Raw genomic sequence first — 16,962 nt, 5'->3', positions numbered from 1 at the left:
ACGTAAGTCTTGTAGTTATAACCAGAGTCTCCTAGAGGGAGAGCGGGGTAATTATGTATAGATCTATACGAGGTTGACACCCTCACACCTGAGTTGTTTGCTATAGCTAGACGGGTCAGTCTAGGGTGACAAATATCTTATTAGAAACCGACGCCTGAAAAACGTCAAGACAGACGCTTTAGTCGCATTAGCATGGTTGTAACGACTCACATAGGGAGTAACAATATTATTTTAAATTTATGAACAATTTACACTCTACTCGTTTTATAAAATACAAAACTACGTTTCGTCTATTTTGTAAACTAATCTCCCCTCTATGGTCTTAGGGTTTTTAAGACCATAACTTTTTATATAACATAAAATATAGGATTTTTTGGGAACACATTATTTTCAAATACAAACAAAGGAAAACAAGAAATATGCATGTAATTATACACGGTTTTGGGAACGAGACTCACAACTACATTTTTTTTTTAAAATATTGGATTTTCTGGAGTTTTGCAATTTATTATAAACTAAGATATTACAAAGTTTTTCCTACAGTTATGTTTATGAACTCACCAACATTTCTATGTTAATGCTTTTCAAAACGACTTGTATTCTCAGAGACTCAATGAAACAAGTACTCGAGCCTTGGATCTAGAGTTTTGCTATCTTTTTGAGACATCATACTTTATGTTATTTTTGTGTAATGGAAGAACAAGTACCATTTGTAAACCATGAATGTTGGTATATAGCAATGTATGATGTGTTGGTTGCTATGTATCATTTATATTCAATTGTTATGATATTACAATATAAAGTCACCCGTCCCTGGACGTTTCCGCCGTCCCGATTCAGGGGTGTGACTTATTCAAAAATTCACTTATAGTCAGATTAAGTTGTCTTGCAATATTTTTTTTGTGAAATAATCATCACAAAATTAATAATTATTATGTAACCAAATTTCATACAACTATTACATTTTATTTTATTGTTTGATCACCAAGTGCTAAACTATTAAGAACTATTTTTTTTCTTCAAAAAGAAGATTGTAATGTTCTTATTTATTTATTTTTTTATAATGATTTACAAATATACGTCAACAATATTTTTCTGGTTAAAGATGTTTTTTTAATAAGAAATTCTTAAGTTTTAAAAGTTGATTCATAAAAAAATCATCCGGATGGTTAGATTGAAATTTTTTCAAACTATAATTGCTTTTAAGAATTTGATTTTTATTTTTGGAATATAAAAACAAACATTAAGTGGTTAAAAAGAAAAATAACTAAAAGTCTTTCAGTAATTAAAAGGAAAACAAAAACAAAAATACATTAATTTTTATGATTTTTGGTTTTATCATGTGATAAACCTAATGATTATATTATTGCTATTTGATCATTTTGAAATGCATAACTTTCATATGAACACATGGAGAAACATGTAATTTGCCTATTATGAATATATATATATATATATATATATATATATATATATATATATATATATATATATATATATATATATATATATATATATATATATATATATATATATATGAAACAAGCAATCAAGTTACAATAAAGTACTATATTTTTTTAAAAAATTAGTCGGCACTTTTGATTTGTAAATAAGTCATGTGGTATCTGAGAATGCCAAATGCCACTTATGAAGAAACTTTTTTAAAATAACAAAAAATAAATTGTCACGACATGGTTTTACATAGTAATTCAATCACCTAAATCCAAATAATAATAGGTTAATTATGATTGTTTACAAATATCCGAATTCGACATAAATCTTTTAAAAAGTCAAACATCTGCTAATAATTCATCATTACAATTAGTGGAATTTTGAATTCCGGGATCTTCCCTCGTTTTTTTGTCTCTTCTGTCTTTCAAATTTCAAAAACGTTTTACCTCGCCTTGCTCCTACCTGAACATAAAAACTAGGGTTCTTATTCAGTACGATTACCTATATTCCAAATTTGATTTTGATACTATGTTGCTTGACTCAAATTGAATTTCGTAGAGTTTAATTGCAGGACGATGGGTTGTTTCTTCGCATGTTTTCGTGTTAGAGATGACCGTCGGCCTCCAATCCATCTCCTCTCTCAACCAATCGCTTCAAACCCCAAGGTAAGATCTAGAGGTTAAAGATATAGAAGAAGAGGGAATTTCCGAGATCTGTTGTTTCTGACATTTGTTTATTTTTTTACCTCGGTCAGGATCGTGAGTCTGGAGCTAGAAATCATTTATCGACTTTGCTACTTTTCGAAGGTGAGTTGATCGGTGTTATTTTCTCATAGCTTCGTGAACATTGATATAACTGTTTTTATTGGAGCCGCTCTCATTTTCAAGCAGGTTTATACATTTAATTTTTCTATCTCACAAAAATGTTTGAGAATTTTCTTTAGGGTTTGTGGATTTATTTGCTGATATATTGCTCATAAAATCCTTGTTCATCTTTCAGCTGAAGATAGAGATCAATCGCCTTGTAAGGACAGGAAATGCGGAGTTCTAGGTTCTGCTTCCCCTAATTTCAATTCGACGGAGCTGAAAGCTGAGGTAATAATATTTTTGTTGTCTTCTACAATGAAAAACGATCAGCAAGTGGTGTTAGTACACAACTCAGAAGGTCTGGGTCAAAATAAATTAAACCGTTATATTTAAGAGGCATGTATTGCGAGTTTTGACTTATTTATTTGAGTTAGACAAGCTTTAATATCATGCTATTATCTGTCCTTTTCTCTCAATATAAAGTAATCTATCATATTTTTGCCTCTAGACTTTGCGTAGGCAATCCACTTTTCTTGCTTGTGATAATTCTCATTTAATTGGAATGATAACTCTTGCTTCAATTGAATGACTGGCCTTTTATCTTACTCATGTAAGATGTTTTTTTGCTAATGAGTCAGAGCTACTTTACTTAACCTCTTTATTGACATTTCTAAGAACATAGAAAAACAAGAGGACAACAAACTGAGGCTGCATCTTGTATTTTTGAAAACAATGTTTTCTGTTATTGATGTTTTTTCTGACACAAGGTTCTTCAAAATTTTGGTTTATTCACATTTGAAATCACTTGTTAGCATCCCAAGAAACCCGGCAATTTTGCAAATATTTTTTATTAGGTTGGTTTATGCTATTTGGACATCAACTTCTTGTTTCTGTCATAGTTCACTGATTTTAAAACACCTATTTGATCATTTTTGTTTACTTTTCTGAATGCTGAGAATTGTTCAATAGTTATTTGATAGTTATTAACTAATCAAAATATTCTGCTTACATATTTTTTTACTTTTCCAAGAGTGTTAGACCATATAATCTTTTGGTGAAGGAACTATTTGATAACCTCATTCATTAGGTCTCTACTTTCCTTTTTTTTTTAAATGTGTTACATTCCATCTCCAAGTGAAGACAAGATCCTAACTCCTAAGTAAGATGTTTTGGTCAGTGTTATGTCTCATAAGAGACAAAAACCTGTTTGTTAAGAAAAAGAAAGACTTAGTTAACACCAAGGGTTGTTGGGTGCCAAATCTGAAAGGTGTCAAACTTTTAACATATACTGCCTATCTTCTCAAAGTACAAATGCATTCCCATTTGACCCAATCAGCCATTTTTAAACCAAATATAATAAAATATTGCCTATACTTGGAAGGTTACATACTTTATCAAATGTTGTGCTTTGTATACTAACATCTCTTGACCACATAGGTAATAATTTCACTGTAATTATAATTTATATAGGGAAAGAGGAAAGCAGGCAGTTAATACACAAATCTTTAACAAACACCCAACTTCTAGCTATACTTTTTATGGTTTTACCAATCATCTAACTATAAATTGTAATTCTACAGGCTAAGTTTCTCAAAGCTTGTGGTACTTTACCACAAACTCCAGTTGAAATTCGGAACAATGAGAAACTAAAAGATTTAGAACCCCAAAACAAAGATACAAAATCATCAACATGTCATTCATGGCTTCAAAATGATAGTCTTGAAAAGCTCAAACTGGAGAAGCAATCCGATTTGCAACCTTCTGCAATCAAACTCTTTGAAGAATGGGACAATAAATCAGATTCTTCATCACATTCACTAGACAGGTAATATCTCAAATTTAGTCAGTTTTTTATTTCTAAAATTACAAAACTAATGCTTGTAACAAACAGAAAAGGTAACTCCTTTTGTTGGGTAGTTGTGTGACAGGACATGCCAATCAAGCACAGAGTCCTACTGCTTCATCTACTCCTCCAGTTGCAAACACACAGTTCAGAAACAAAACTGTTCGATTTAATTCTGAGATTGATGCATCTTCATTTTCATCAAGTAGTTCTTCATCTGAAGTTACTTCCCAAGAACCAAATTCAAAACATTCACCTTACCCTACCCCTCTCAGCTTAACCAATGATATGCAAACACCTGGCACTGTCTTCCATGCATCTTTTCATAATAAAGAAACTGGGAAGAAACCAAGGATCAGATCTCAGTATGTGATCCCAGTGCTAAGCCCTGTGGAAAATGCCACTCAGTTGAAGAAACTCGTGGAAGAAAGTTTTAGCTCTGATGACTCCTCAACTCAATTTGAAGAACATTATAAGTCACAAGTCGAAAGAGAAGAAAAAGAGTTAAATGTGGATACAAGTTTGTCTTCATGGCTACCACCAAAGCAGAATCATCAAGGCTCCATTCTTCCTAAAATTGGCAAAACTCCAGGGGATAGACCGATACTAGGGATGGTTGCAGCTCATTGGAATGCTGATGAAGCTGCTTCTTTCCCACCCAAGTGGTGGGATGGGAATGGAATCCCCAATTCCACTCATAAATACAATGAGGTAAATCTTGTTCATTTTTATCCATCTGTTGTACCTGTTACATGTAACATAAACAAAGCGAGGCTTGGTATATCATATATCATATATGCCTTATGTTTTGGGTGTGCAGGATCAGAAAGTTAGCTGGCATGCTACACCTTTTGAAGAAAGATTAGAAAAGGCTTTATCTGAGGATAAGCTCACTGCTGAAAGGTATGTCATACTCTAAAGTTTTCTAAAAGATTCATCACTATGGACAGATGGATTGAATAAAGACACCAACCCTTTACTTATTTGCCTTTTTTCCCCTCCTAACTGCTCTCATATTAAAATTTATAAATGCTGCTAAGATCTATGAAAGTTGTGAGTTTTTGTTTTTTTAGAATGTAAGGGTAAAATTGTCGTTTGCTCTCATTCAGCCAGTTTATTTAGTCCAGAAAAAAAAATGTTTTATGTATACAACACTTTATCCAGACACACATCATTACCCATCCAGCCACTTCACCCCCATACTCATAATTAGGAAAAAGAAGAAGAAACCTCTTTGTCTTTTGCACATAGTAGAGAAAGATGAATGAGATTTTTCTTTTTAAGCAGGAAGCAACTTGGAAAGGTGCCACTGGTGGATATGGATGAGAAAGATGAATGTGAGAGCACTGGAAGAACACTGCAATCTTGTAGTCGTTTTGAATCTGGTTATGTTCTGATCAACAGTTCTTGACTGCTGTATGGTGATGCCAGTTGTGTATGGAGGTAGAAATGTAAAAGACCAACAAGTGTTACTATTTGAAAAACGAGGGAACTTAAACAAATTGTATAAATATAAATGTAACTGAATCATGGGATTGGATTGGATTAGTCTTAATCCTTAAGACTTTGGCTATCAGGAGTAGGGACCGTATAAATCTATGATTTGTCATGTGTATGCTCATTTTTGTCTTAAAATGTTTGGTTAAAAGATCTGAAATATTAAATGTTAGAGGTTAATAAGGATAATATACGGACTATTTTAAATGAACCAAACTACCAAGTAGACATCTACACATTCCATGTCTAGCGAAAATGAGTGATAAATCTAACTTTTGTTAAGTAATAGCTACAAATAATTATGTATACAAGTGTATGTTGATGCAAGGTCTACGGTGCTCAACAAATAGATCTTTGGTGCTTGAGAAGGAGGTTTGTGGTGCTTAGACCAAATTGTTTTAGTTGAAAAGGTTAAACGTTATTTTATATCAATTTTTATCATTATAAATAGTAAGGGTGAGCACATCTTGGTTTGTAGGAGAGGATCTATGTAGAAGCTTGGGGTAGCTTGTGACCCCTTAAATTTTTAGGTGTAGACGTGTAGTGAAACTTTTTTGATAAGTTTCGGTATGCTACCCCTAAAATTTATGTGTGCTACCCCTGACATTTTGTTATGGCTTTGCCATTGTTGGTTTGAGTTGGTTTTGGGAGAAAATTGAACCCAAATTGTAAAGCTTGTTTTTATGCGTTTAAAAATCGTTGATTTCAAAAAAAAATTGGGTTTGATTTTTTGTTTTCTAGGTTTGAGCCATTGGGTTTTTGGTTCTTTGATTAAAAACTATATCCCTAAGGGAAAACAGAGTCACAAGTGATTTGGCCACTGGGATGCAGTGGTACCACTGGTATGCAATTCCTTTCTCGGTGACTTCAGCAGGTTGAGTTGTGAAGGGAATTCCAGCGGTTTGGTGAACCCGATGTTAATGCATGTGAATTGTTTTAACGTTTGCATGTGATTCCATGTATGATTCCCTTTATTTTGTTTTCATTTAACATGTGAATTTTATTGAACATACCAAAAGTGCATTTGAATTAATTGATTGAACAATTGCATTTAATTCTTTTATTTGTTTTTTCTAATAAAAACAATACAAAAACATATATATAAACATACCAAAATGTTTATCATTTATCAAGATAACACACTCAATTCTTTGAAATTTTTTCCATTCCATTCAATTCTTTCGGTTACATTCAATAGATTCACGAGGCAAAGCTAAACAAACCGGTTTTAGCCAAAGAAAAATCAACACAAAGCGGTTTAAGTCAGGATATTCAATTTTCTTCTTCAAGATTTCAAAATCCAAACTATTTGCCATACCAAAACTACCTACAACAATATTACCTAGTGCAACAATCTTACAACACATTTAGGTTTGCATAAGAAAAACCAAGTTATAATCCATGTAATCAGTTTTCTCAATGGGTTCCAGAAACCCAATTCCAATCTTCTCAACCCGAGAATTTTCAGTTCCATGATGCTCAAAACATAGAACTTGACAGTTCTAGTGACGACATGGTTCTCGAAAAAAACGAAGAAGAAACCAACGAGGAGTTGCAACCGGTTGCTGAGAAAAAGCACAACTATACAAACCGTCAGAAGTTAAAGAAATGGGTGGAACGCGAAGAGTTGTCTTTAGCTACGACATATGTTGATTGTTCTATAAAATTTAAACAGTTCTAGTGACATTCAACTTTTGTATGAAACACATGAAGCTAGACATAGATTCCCTGGAATGCTTGGTAACATTGACTGCACACATTGGAATTGGAGGGATTGTCCAACGAAATTGAGAGCCCAATACACGATGGGTGACCATCAATATCCAACAATGATACTAGAAGCAGTGGTGTCACAAGATTTATTGTTTTGGCATGCATATTATGGTGTAGCCGGTTCGAATAATGATATAAACGTCATTTGCCAATCACCACTTTTTGATGATAAATATCCTGGAATAAGACCCGATTGTTCATTTTATTTGAATGGCAAACACTACAAGCATGATTACTATCTTGCGGATGAAATATACCAACATGGGATGTATTTGTGAAGGCATATCTACATCTTGTAACCGATAAAAAGAAACGGTTCAAGGCGGCACAAGAATCAGCAAAAAGAGACGTAGAACGTGCTTTTGGAGTCCTTAAAGTACGTTGGGACATATTAAAAAATTTTGCACGAGCTATGACGGGGAAGAAAACAATAAATGTAATATACGCTTGTATTATATTATACAATATGATACTGCAGGATATGGGTGTTGTGATATCTCATGTGTATCAGCCCTCCCCTTCCCATTCCCCCCCCCCCCCCCCCAACAAAGAAATCTATGACCCAAAAATACTACATGAATTGCACAATGATGAAACTCACTAACAATTTCGATCCGATCTTACTGATCATATTAAATATGTCTACATTTCAACTCCAGAAAACTAGTTAATTTTAATTGTTGTTTCAGGGTTTTAATTATTTTATCTTTAAGTGTTTTTTTTAATTATTGTGTTTTATAATTATCGTGTATTTTTTATTTGCAATGTGGTTTTTTAATCAAATGTTAATTTTAATATAATTTTAGATTTTAGATTTTTTTTGTTTTGAATTAGCACAAGTTTATTTTTTAATGAAAAAAAAAATGTTATGTTATGTTGTGTTTTATATTTTCTAATTTAATTAAATATAAAGAATGACATGAAAAGTGGGTTGAGTGAGTTCACAAAGATATAATTTACATGTGTTGTGAGTTGAGAAAAATGAAGATGTGAAGAAATAAAAAAAATGATGTGGTGGACCGAAAGGGAAAAACTCTCTCCATCCCAACTTATTTAAAAAAAAAATTTATTTGTCTTTATTTTTTAAAGACAAAACTGCACAAATGGTCCCTGTGGTTTGTCGAAAATTGTCACTTTGGTCCAAAAAAGTTTGGACTAGCACCAGTGGTCCAAAACTTTCATTTTGTTGCGTCTTTGGTCCAATCTGTTTTGATTTTTTTCAAAATGACGGATTTGCCCTTGTTAATATGATTTTTTCTTTTTTCTTATTTGTTTTTCGACAAAATTGCAAGTTTGGTCCCTGTGGTATGTCAAAAATTGGATGTTTGGTCTAAAAAGTTTGGGGTTGCACCGGTGGTCCAAAAGGTTTTATTTGTTGTGGAATTGGTCCAAAGGCTTAACATTCGTTTGTGCCCTTTGTTAGTGTGAGGGTATTTATGTCAATTCACACCCCTTCTTTTAAAATCTTATTAAATTAGGACATGCTTTGAAAAGATTTATGTCAAGTGGCTAATTTTAATTTAAAGCTACAACTAGAGGGACTGGTTTTGCCAATTTGATACAAAATTTGGGTAAAGGGACCAACACGGTCATCATCTTAACAAGTCGGGGGAAAAGACTTTGTCTTCATCAGATTAAGAAAGAAGTAACGAACGGAAGCAATCAAAAATCGATGATTGTTTTGGTCCTGTAACACAAACGATGGAGGAGGGGTTCTTCACCTTCGTGTCTGATCGGAGAAGAAAAGGGAATGAAAGCAGCAGCAGTTGCTGATCCCATGGAGGGCACCACCTGTGCTTGGCTTGTTTGGACAAGGAAAAGGAAAACGAAAGTAGAAGAGTGGTTCGGTTGATGGCTGTTGTCAACAACAGTGATGGCGAGGGGGTTGCTCAGGCGGCCTCCTTGACTGATTTCTTATCCTGCGAGGGCTGATCTAATAGGCTCGGTTGTCTCTCTTCGTCGACTACCACCTCCTAACACCCCTCGCTGCCTCTTATTTTCCCTTCCTCTTCTTCGGCCTAAGTCGAATCCCAGGGGCCATCACCGATTGCGAATCAATCGATGAAAAATCAGAAGCCATCAGACCCCCTTTCTTCAGCCAAAAGAACGATCGAACATTCGTTGATTTCATGTGCGTTCTTCTTCACTGCATTCGGTTCATTCCCGTCCCAATCTCTTCTTCCTCCCAATCGATTATGCCTTCGTTCTTCCCTTCATGTTTGTATTCATTTCCTTTGCGTTCCCCTTGACGATCAATCAATTGACGAACAAAAAAATAATCCCTTGACCACTTTCAAATCGGATTCCTATTTTGACCAGTCAAAAGTCAAAGTGGAATCAAACTTTAATTTAATTTATTCAAAAGTTACCCTTATTTGAGAAATAATTTACAAGATCAATCCTTTTGGGCAAAAATACCCTCACACTAACCTTTGGACCAATTCCACAACAAATCAAACATTTTGGACCAGCGGTGCAATCCCAAAACTTTTTGGACCAAACATCCAATTTTTGACATACCACAGGAACCAAACTTGCAATTTTGTCTTTGTTTTTCTGATTTCTGATTTTTTTTTTTTTTAAAAACTAGAAAATAAAAATAAAATCCATCTCTCTCTCCCTCTTGATTTTCAGATTAAAAAAAACAAAAATAAATAAAATCTCTCTCTCTCTCTCTCTCTCTCTCTCTCTCTCTCTCTCTCCTCTCTCTCTCTCCTCTCTCTCTCTCTCTCTCTCTCTCTCTCTCTCTCTCTCTCTCTCTCTCTCTCTCTCTCTCTCTCTCTCTCTCTCTCTCTCTCTCTCTCTCTCTCTCTCTCTCTCTCTCTCTCTCTCTCTCTCTCTCTCTCTCTCTCTCTCTCTCTCTCTCTCTCTCTCTCGTAAATATGTAGCTTTACTCACTAGATCAACCGCTTCAAAGCTTCTTTCTATTGAAGTCATCTACTCTGGTACTAGAGTTATCAGGGACGACTTTAACAAAAAATTCATTGAAGTCATCTTCTCCTGCATCTGATTCAAATCTACCGACGAACCGTGCTTCTTCATCTACCTTCTTCTTCATCTGCTACTCCCTCAAACACAGATCTGGGATGTTCATGGCGGCTAGGGTTTCATGGAAACTATTCTCATCAGATGGCGGTGTTATGGTTTGGACAGGCGGCGCAACTAGGGTTTCCAGCGGTGGTAATAAAGAGTTCGAGTTCTTCATGTAGCCGAGATCTGATCGTTGTTTTTTCCGGTGTTTCCACCTTTACAACGAACTCGATTAGGCTGTAAATCGATTTTAATGGTGTGTTGAAACCGATTGGGTTTTCTATTAAGGTTACTGATCTTTCTTACAATCATATTTCTAGGGAGAAACCAAATGTTGTCTCGTGGATCCTGTCAAATGGGTGATGTTTCTTGATCTATCCCATACACACAAATCGGTTACAGATTTGTTTTCTGGGTTTTTTAATTCCAGAAATAATTTTGAGGGACATACGATTTCATATTCATTTTCTGGGTTTTTTAGTTCCAGAAATAATTTTGAAGACAAATCGATTTCATATTCATGTTTCTTGATCTATCCCATACCAACAAATCGATTACAGAATTAGTTCTAGAAATGTTTTAGATTTATGAGTTTGTTTGTTTTGTAAGTGTGTATTTTTTTTTTGAAGAACTTTTGAATTATGGTGTATTTTGGGTTATGTTGAGAGAGAGAGAGAGAGAGAGAGAGAGAGAGAGAGAGAGAGAGAGAGAGAGAGAGAGAGAGAGAGAGAGAGAGAGAGAGAGAGAGAGAGAGAGAGATTTTTATTTTCTGTTTTTTTTTAAATTAGAGAGAGATTTTTATTTTCTGTTTTTTTTTAAATCTGAAAATCAGAAAAACAAATAAGAAAAAAGAAAAAAAATCATATTAACAGGAGCAAATCCGTCATTTTGAAAAAAATCAAAACAGATTGGACCAAAGACGCAACAAAATGAAAGTTTTGGACCACTGGTGCTAGTCCAAAGTTTTTTGGACCAAAGTGACATTTTTCTACAAACCATAGGGACCATTTGTGCAGTTTTGTCTTTTTTAAAGGTTTGTCTTCCTTTATCTCCGTACCCAAAACAATGTGGGATGGTGGAAAGATATATGTGAAGTAAAGTCTAATCCTTCAATGTTAGGAATCTTTAAGGTTTTCAGCATATAAAAAAAAAGCTTTATATCGCTAAAATTAAGTGGTAAATTAAAATAAATTTTACCATAAAATATGATGTAAAAATTAAGGAAATGAAAGTAAAAATAAAGGAAAATGAAAAATATGGGAGACCACTTATGGCCCATTGGGCCCATATCGTACATATAGCCATTTCTTTAAGTAATACCTATGAAATTCTTAGTTAACATTTTGGAAAAACCTTTGGAAGATTAAAATAATGTGTCTTTTTCTCTTATTATGTATAATAATAGAATAAAAATAAAACTGATTTAATAATAAGTAAAATTATTAAAACAATGTGTCTTTTCTCTTATTATGTATAATAATAAAATGAAAATAAAACTAATTTAATAATAAGTAAAAATGTTTCTATATGCATGTCAACTGTCAAGTGTCCATATTAAGCTGTGTTATACAGATATTTTATCTTGGGAAAATGACTCTTGAGGGTAATTAACTTTTGCGTTTGTACTCATTTGGTCCCTTTTCTTTTTTTTGTATTCAATATACCATCGAACTTGTTGTTGGTGTTTACCATAGCCCTTTTGACCGGCTTTTGACCTGTGATAGCCGGTCAAAGGGTTATGGTGAACACAGACAACAAGTTCGATGGTATATTGAGTACAAAAAAAAGAAAAGGGACCAAATGAGAACAAACGCAACAGTTGGTTACCCTCCTGATTCATTTTCCCTTTACTCATTTACAACAAATCTCACATCATTTCCTACTGATATTAATGACTTTTATGAGATTCATTCTTGCTTCTCTTCAAAACATAACCTACGAAAGGACATTATTCATACATGTACAACTTTGTAATGCACTTGAATATTTATTAGGGGAATCTTGACTAAGCAGGCGCATTTCATGACTACATTTACATTTCCAATCAAATGATTTATCGTATCATGGATTCTAGACAAGTCTACAAACGAGTGGAATCACAAGTGCTATGATTTTTGAGTTTACTTAGCTTTAAGATCGAACTCATGGGATAAGATACAACACCAGTATGTACAATACACCATTGTATTGTACATACTGATGTTGTATCTTATCCCATGAGTTCGATCTTAAAGCTAAGTAAACTCAAAAATCATAGCACTTGTGATTCCACTCGTTTGTAGACTTGTCTAGAATCCATGATACGATAAATCATTTGATTGGAAATGTAAATGTAGTCATGAAATGCGCCTGCTTAGTCAAGATTCCCCTAATAAATATTCAAGTGCATTACAAAGTTGTACATGTATGAATAATGTCCTTTCGTAGGTTATGTTTTGAAGAGAAGCAAGAATGAATCTCATAAAAGTCATTAATATCAGTAGGAAATGATGTGGGATTTGTTGTAAATGAGTAAAGGGAAAATGAATCAGGAGGGTAACCAACTGTTGCGTTTGTTCTCATTTGGTCCCTTTTCTTTTTTTTGTACTCAATATACCATCGAACTTGTTGTCTGTGTTCACCATAACCCTTTGACCGGCTATCACAGGTCAAAAGCCGGTCAAAAGGGCTATGGTAAACACCAACAACAAGTTCGATGGTATATTGAATACAAAAAAAAGAAAAGGGACCAAATAAGTACAAACGCAAAAGTTAATTACCCTCAAGAGTCATTTTCCCTTTTATCTTTCATTACCGCATTAGCTTCATATCACAACCTCCATCTTTTATTACATTTTTCAATTCAATGTGCATCACCATGTCCATAGACCATATAACAACACATCATCAACTTTTCTCTTTCCGTCCCATCTCAAAACAATCACGCTGCCACAAAAAATTATCATCTTTCCATCCCGCCCACCACAACTTTGTTTTAATAAAAAAAAAAGTAATAAAAAATATAAAACTAATTATGATAACATTTCATTAAATATAGAAACAGAAATTACAAGACTAAATACACACTAAATATTTCACTAAAAAGTACATAAAAACATTTCATTCCCAACCCCAACGTTGTGCTATTTCACGCTTGCGTGCTAATACTGCATTCAACTGTGCCCCAGCCAAATGATCATGCGGTCGAAGATAAAACTGCATATCTTTATCCTGTCGTTTCTCCCGCATCATTCGCACCCTCTCTTCTTTTTCCTCCTCCATGATCCGTAACTTCTCCGCCTTGAACTCCTCTAGTTTCGCTCGATGCCGTTTTTTATCCTCCACATCTTGTTTGTTAACATTACTAAATTCAGTAAATTCAGAAACGATCCTTACCAGTTGTTCATCCCTTTGTTGTTGTTGTTGTTGTTCAGAGGATGACGATGCCGGTTTATTCCCCTTTCGTTGCGGTTTTTGCGGCTGTTCAACATTAAACCCTTCATCCTCTTCGGGAAATTTGTCATCCACAGAAGTAGTGTTAGTGTTTGATTCAGATGTCTTCGTCTTTTTCGGAGGGTTGTCTTTGATAATCCCCCATGCCGCCTCGTGACAAAACGCCTTGTTTTTAAAAAGGTTCCTGTATTCGGTTTGTGCTAACAGCAATATATCGGCTTCTGATTGACCACTTCGGCGTTGTGTCAGTTTGTTGTTGTAGATATCGTTGAACTTCTTCATCTTCTCGTGCATGTTCTTCCATTTTGAATTCATTTGATGGACAGTTCGATCAGTACCTCCTAATTGTTTGCTAAAACATTCAAGAATTCGCCTCCAAAATGAATCGGATTGTTGCCGATTTTCAATTTCTGGGTCTTTTGAAACATCGACCCAAGCTTTGGCTAATGCGACTTCTTCCTCGATGCTCCATTGCTTTGACTTTTTTTTGGTGGACTGATGACCACCGGATGAAGGAATGTCGGTTTGTGGAATGTTATATGAAGATGAAGAAACACCAAGAACTTGAGGTCTTGGAAATGGTGAAGAGCCTGGTGAATTTATCATTTCCTGCAGCTATAATCGAAAGTTAGTTGACAATATGCAGAAAAAGTTTGCAACAATATTTGGGTAACGAAGTAATTGGTTAAAAGTTAAAACACTTGAAGCAAGCAGAAGAAAAGATAATAAGTGCAGGGGGATTCACTAACAGTGGTGGATGATGATTGACGAGGGCTCTCAGAGTCAGAGTTTCTATAAGCATTTGGAGGCACATTGTATGAAAGTGAAGGGATGGAGGCAACATAGCCATGGGAATTAACATGATTTTCTAGGTCAGAGCCATGCATTGAATCAATGCTGACAACTGAAGGAGGTGCAGTAGTTGGAGTTGATGGTGTTGAAGAATTTCCTTCAATGGGTGATTGTTCCATTATCTGATTTCCATAATCAAATTGTAGAAAAAGAATTATTATTGGAGTTTATCGAATATTATATGGGTTTCTAAAACAACTAAAACTATTGTTTTCATTTCAAGTGTAATGTTCAATCCGATCTGACACATTATATTTTTATATAAGATGGAGCAGACAGAATCCAAGCTGGCATCTGATCCACACTTAAATCAACTCAATTGAAAATTTATCTACAGAATGTATAAAAGTAGAGAGCAGTCTGACTCGGAATTTTTTAGAAAATTAAGAGAGCGCTCAACAATCGGTAACAAGTTCAATCAAAGTACTAATTCTCGAATGACATAAGTATCAGAAGCTTTAGAGTAAGAAATTTTCGTAAGTATTTCAAATCAATTATCAGGAATTGCGTATCGTAACATGAATAAATACATATTAGCTATTAAATTTTAACAGTGCAGAAACATTATACTCCACTTGTAAAATGCAAACCAACCTGTGTCGTCACACAAGGAGAGACGATGCCCACAGCAGAGAGAACCAAACAGACGCCGGGGCAAGCGATAGGGGTAGAAGCGAAAATAGAGCAGAGGCGGAGCAGTCGCCGGCGATCGGCGAGGGGGTTTACGGGTCTGCTGTCTTGCTCACTGTTGTCGATTCAATTAGGGCTTTCTTTTTTGGATTTTTAAACTCATATTCGCGTCGTTGGGTGCATTTTACATGTCTACTTGTCATGTCCATTTTCATTTCATCTCCTCGTCCATCTTTCATCTCCCATTTATTTTTTAAAAAATACATATATTAATAATTCTAAATTAAATCATTTGATTTACCAAATAAAAAATCAATATTAAATTAATAATAACTAAAACATTTCATTAACTTACAAAAAAAAATGCAAAATAAAATAAAAAATCAAATCATTCTAGTGATTAGAATTTAACTTTTAGAGTCGAAGTTAGTCCACTTTTGTATTTTTATTGTTTAACCCTTACTATTAATCAATCAATATATTTTCTTATATGATATTAGAGTTATATGTTAAAACCTTACTGTTGACCACAAACCATAGTCGTTGTCCTTCACCATCGACGACCTTCTTTAATAGTCGTCGGAGTTGCCTTAATTAGATTCAATATTTTTCCTATTCTGTCTTTTTCCTCTTAAATAATAATACAGTTGTCGTCCTTAAATCGGAGCTCCTTCTTTGGCTTCTTCTATTGCCTCGTCTATTTTTGTCTCTTCCTTGGATGACATCTACCTACCAGCCTTCTATCTCCTCCTCGGATGACCCCTGCCTCTGATCCTTTTATCCGCCGCAACTCGACCTCTCTTTATTTTTTGCTGCCTTTCTCCAGACTCCTCATTCGCCAACTTCATGATCTTCGCCGCTGCTGACTCTTTTTTTCTTCTACAACAAAACGGTCTTTGGTCATCGCTTCTTCTCTCTTATTCTTCGACTACTACGAGTAGTCGTTGTTAGCTGTCATCGCTCGAGCCCTGCCACCATCGTTGTCGCTATCTACATCTATGTTTTTTTCTTCAGTTTGATCGTTTCATTCCGGTCAAACTGCGAGGGATGTTAGTGATTAGGGATTAGGTTATGTCACTTTTGTATCTCTATTTATATAAGAAATAACCCTCACTATTAATAAAACAAGTTATTCTCTTACGATCACTTCCTAATTGAAAAAGCATAAAGTTTATATATATATATATATATATATATATATATATATATATATATATATATATATATATATATATATATAGAGAGAGAGAGAGACTTAGGTTCATATATAATTTAAATATAGTGTGAATGTATGACCAAATGTGGTCCAATCATTTCATAAGGGTTATTTTTGCAAAGAATTAATTTCTTTTTACAAAAATAACAATCCGATAAATAAGGAATGGGAATCAAGATACGTTATAGATTATGATTTTGCCTCACTGTATTGATCTCCCTCCCATTGTATTAGTCTTAATAGAAGATTTTTTTATTAAAATCATTGTTCATTTGTACAGTTATGATCTTTCTTTATTTTACTTGTGTTATCGAGATGGAGATATGAAGATGATGAAAGTGAAGTTGATGATATGATCCTATTTTATCTATGTTTTTGTGTTTTGCCTTTGATTTGCAGGTGGGTACTTAAGATTGTGATGGCTTTTAAGA

General features: G+C 34.2%; 2 protein-coding genes across 5 annotated transcripts; one reads left to right on the top strand and one right to left on the bottom strand.

Moving 5' to 3' along the window:
* Positions 1-1,828: 1,828 nt before the first annotated feature.
* On the top strand, positions 1,829-5,710 carry LOC111884466 (protein JASON). Its single transcript, XM_023880791.3, has 8 exons — positions 1,829-1,943; positions 2,024-2,117; positions 2,207-2,258; positions 2,452-2,546; positions 3,839-4,083; positions 4,176-4,812; positions 4,922-5,004; positions 5,389-5,710. Exons 2-8 carry the CDS (start codon positions 2,028-2,030, stop codon positions 5,510-5,512), a joined length of 1,326 nt encoding a protein of 441 aa, XP_023736559.1. The 5' UTR covers positions 1,829-1,943; positions 2,024-2,027; the 3' UTR covers positions 5,513-5,710.
* Positions 5,711-13,403: 7,693 nt separating this feature from the next.
* LOC111884411 (glutathione S-transferase T3) lies at positions 13,404-15,651 on the bottom strand. 4 transcript variants are annotated; one of them, XM_023880735.3, is made up of 3 exons: positions 15,280-15,651; positions 14,583-14,807; positions 13,404-14,442 (listed from the first exon to the last, which is right to left on the bottom strand). In XM_023880735.3, exons 2-3 carry the CDS (start codon positions 14,802-14,804, stop codon positions 13,501-13,503), a joined length of 1,164 nt encoding a protein of 387 aa, XP_023736503.1. In that variant the 5' UTR covers positions 14,805-14,807; positions 15,280-15,651; the 3' UTR covers positions 13,404-13,500. The 4 variants fall into 4 exon arrangements, with proteins under 4 accessions (XP_023736503.1, XP_023736502.1, XP_023736506.1 ...); XM_023880734.3 differs by having other exon boundaries at positions 13,404-14,448; positions 15,280-15,650; XM_023880738.3 differs by lacking the exon at positions 14,583-14,807 and having other exon boundaries at positions 15,280-15,645.
* Positions 15,652-16,962: the final 1,311 nt, after the last annotated feature.

This window comes from Lactuca sativa, chromosome 3 (assembly GCF_002870075.4).
Source record: "Lactuca sativa cultivar Salinas chromosome 3, Lsat_Salinas_v11, whole genome shotgun sequence".
Classification (NCBI taxonomy): domain Eukaryota; kingdom Viridiplantae; phylum Streptophyta; class Magnoliopsida; order Asterales; family Asteraceae; genus Lactuca; species Lactuca sativa.
This window is presented reverse-complemented; position numbering and strand designations above follow the sequence as displayed.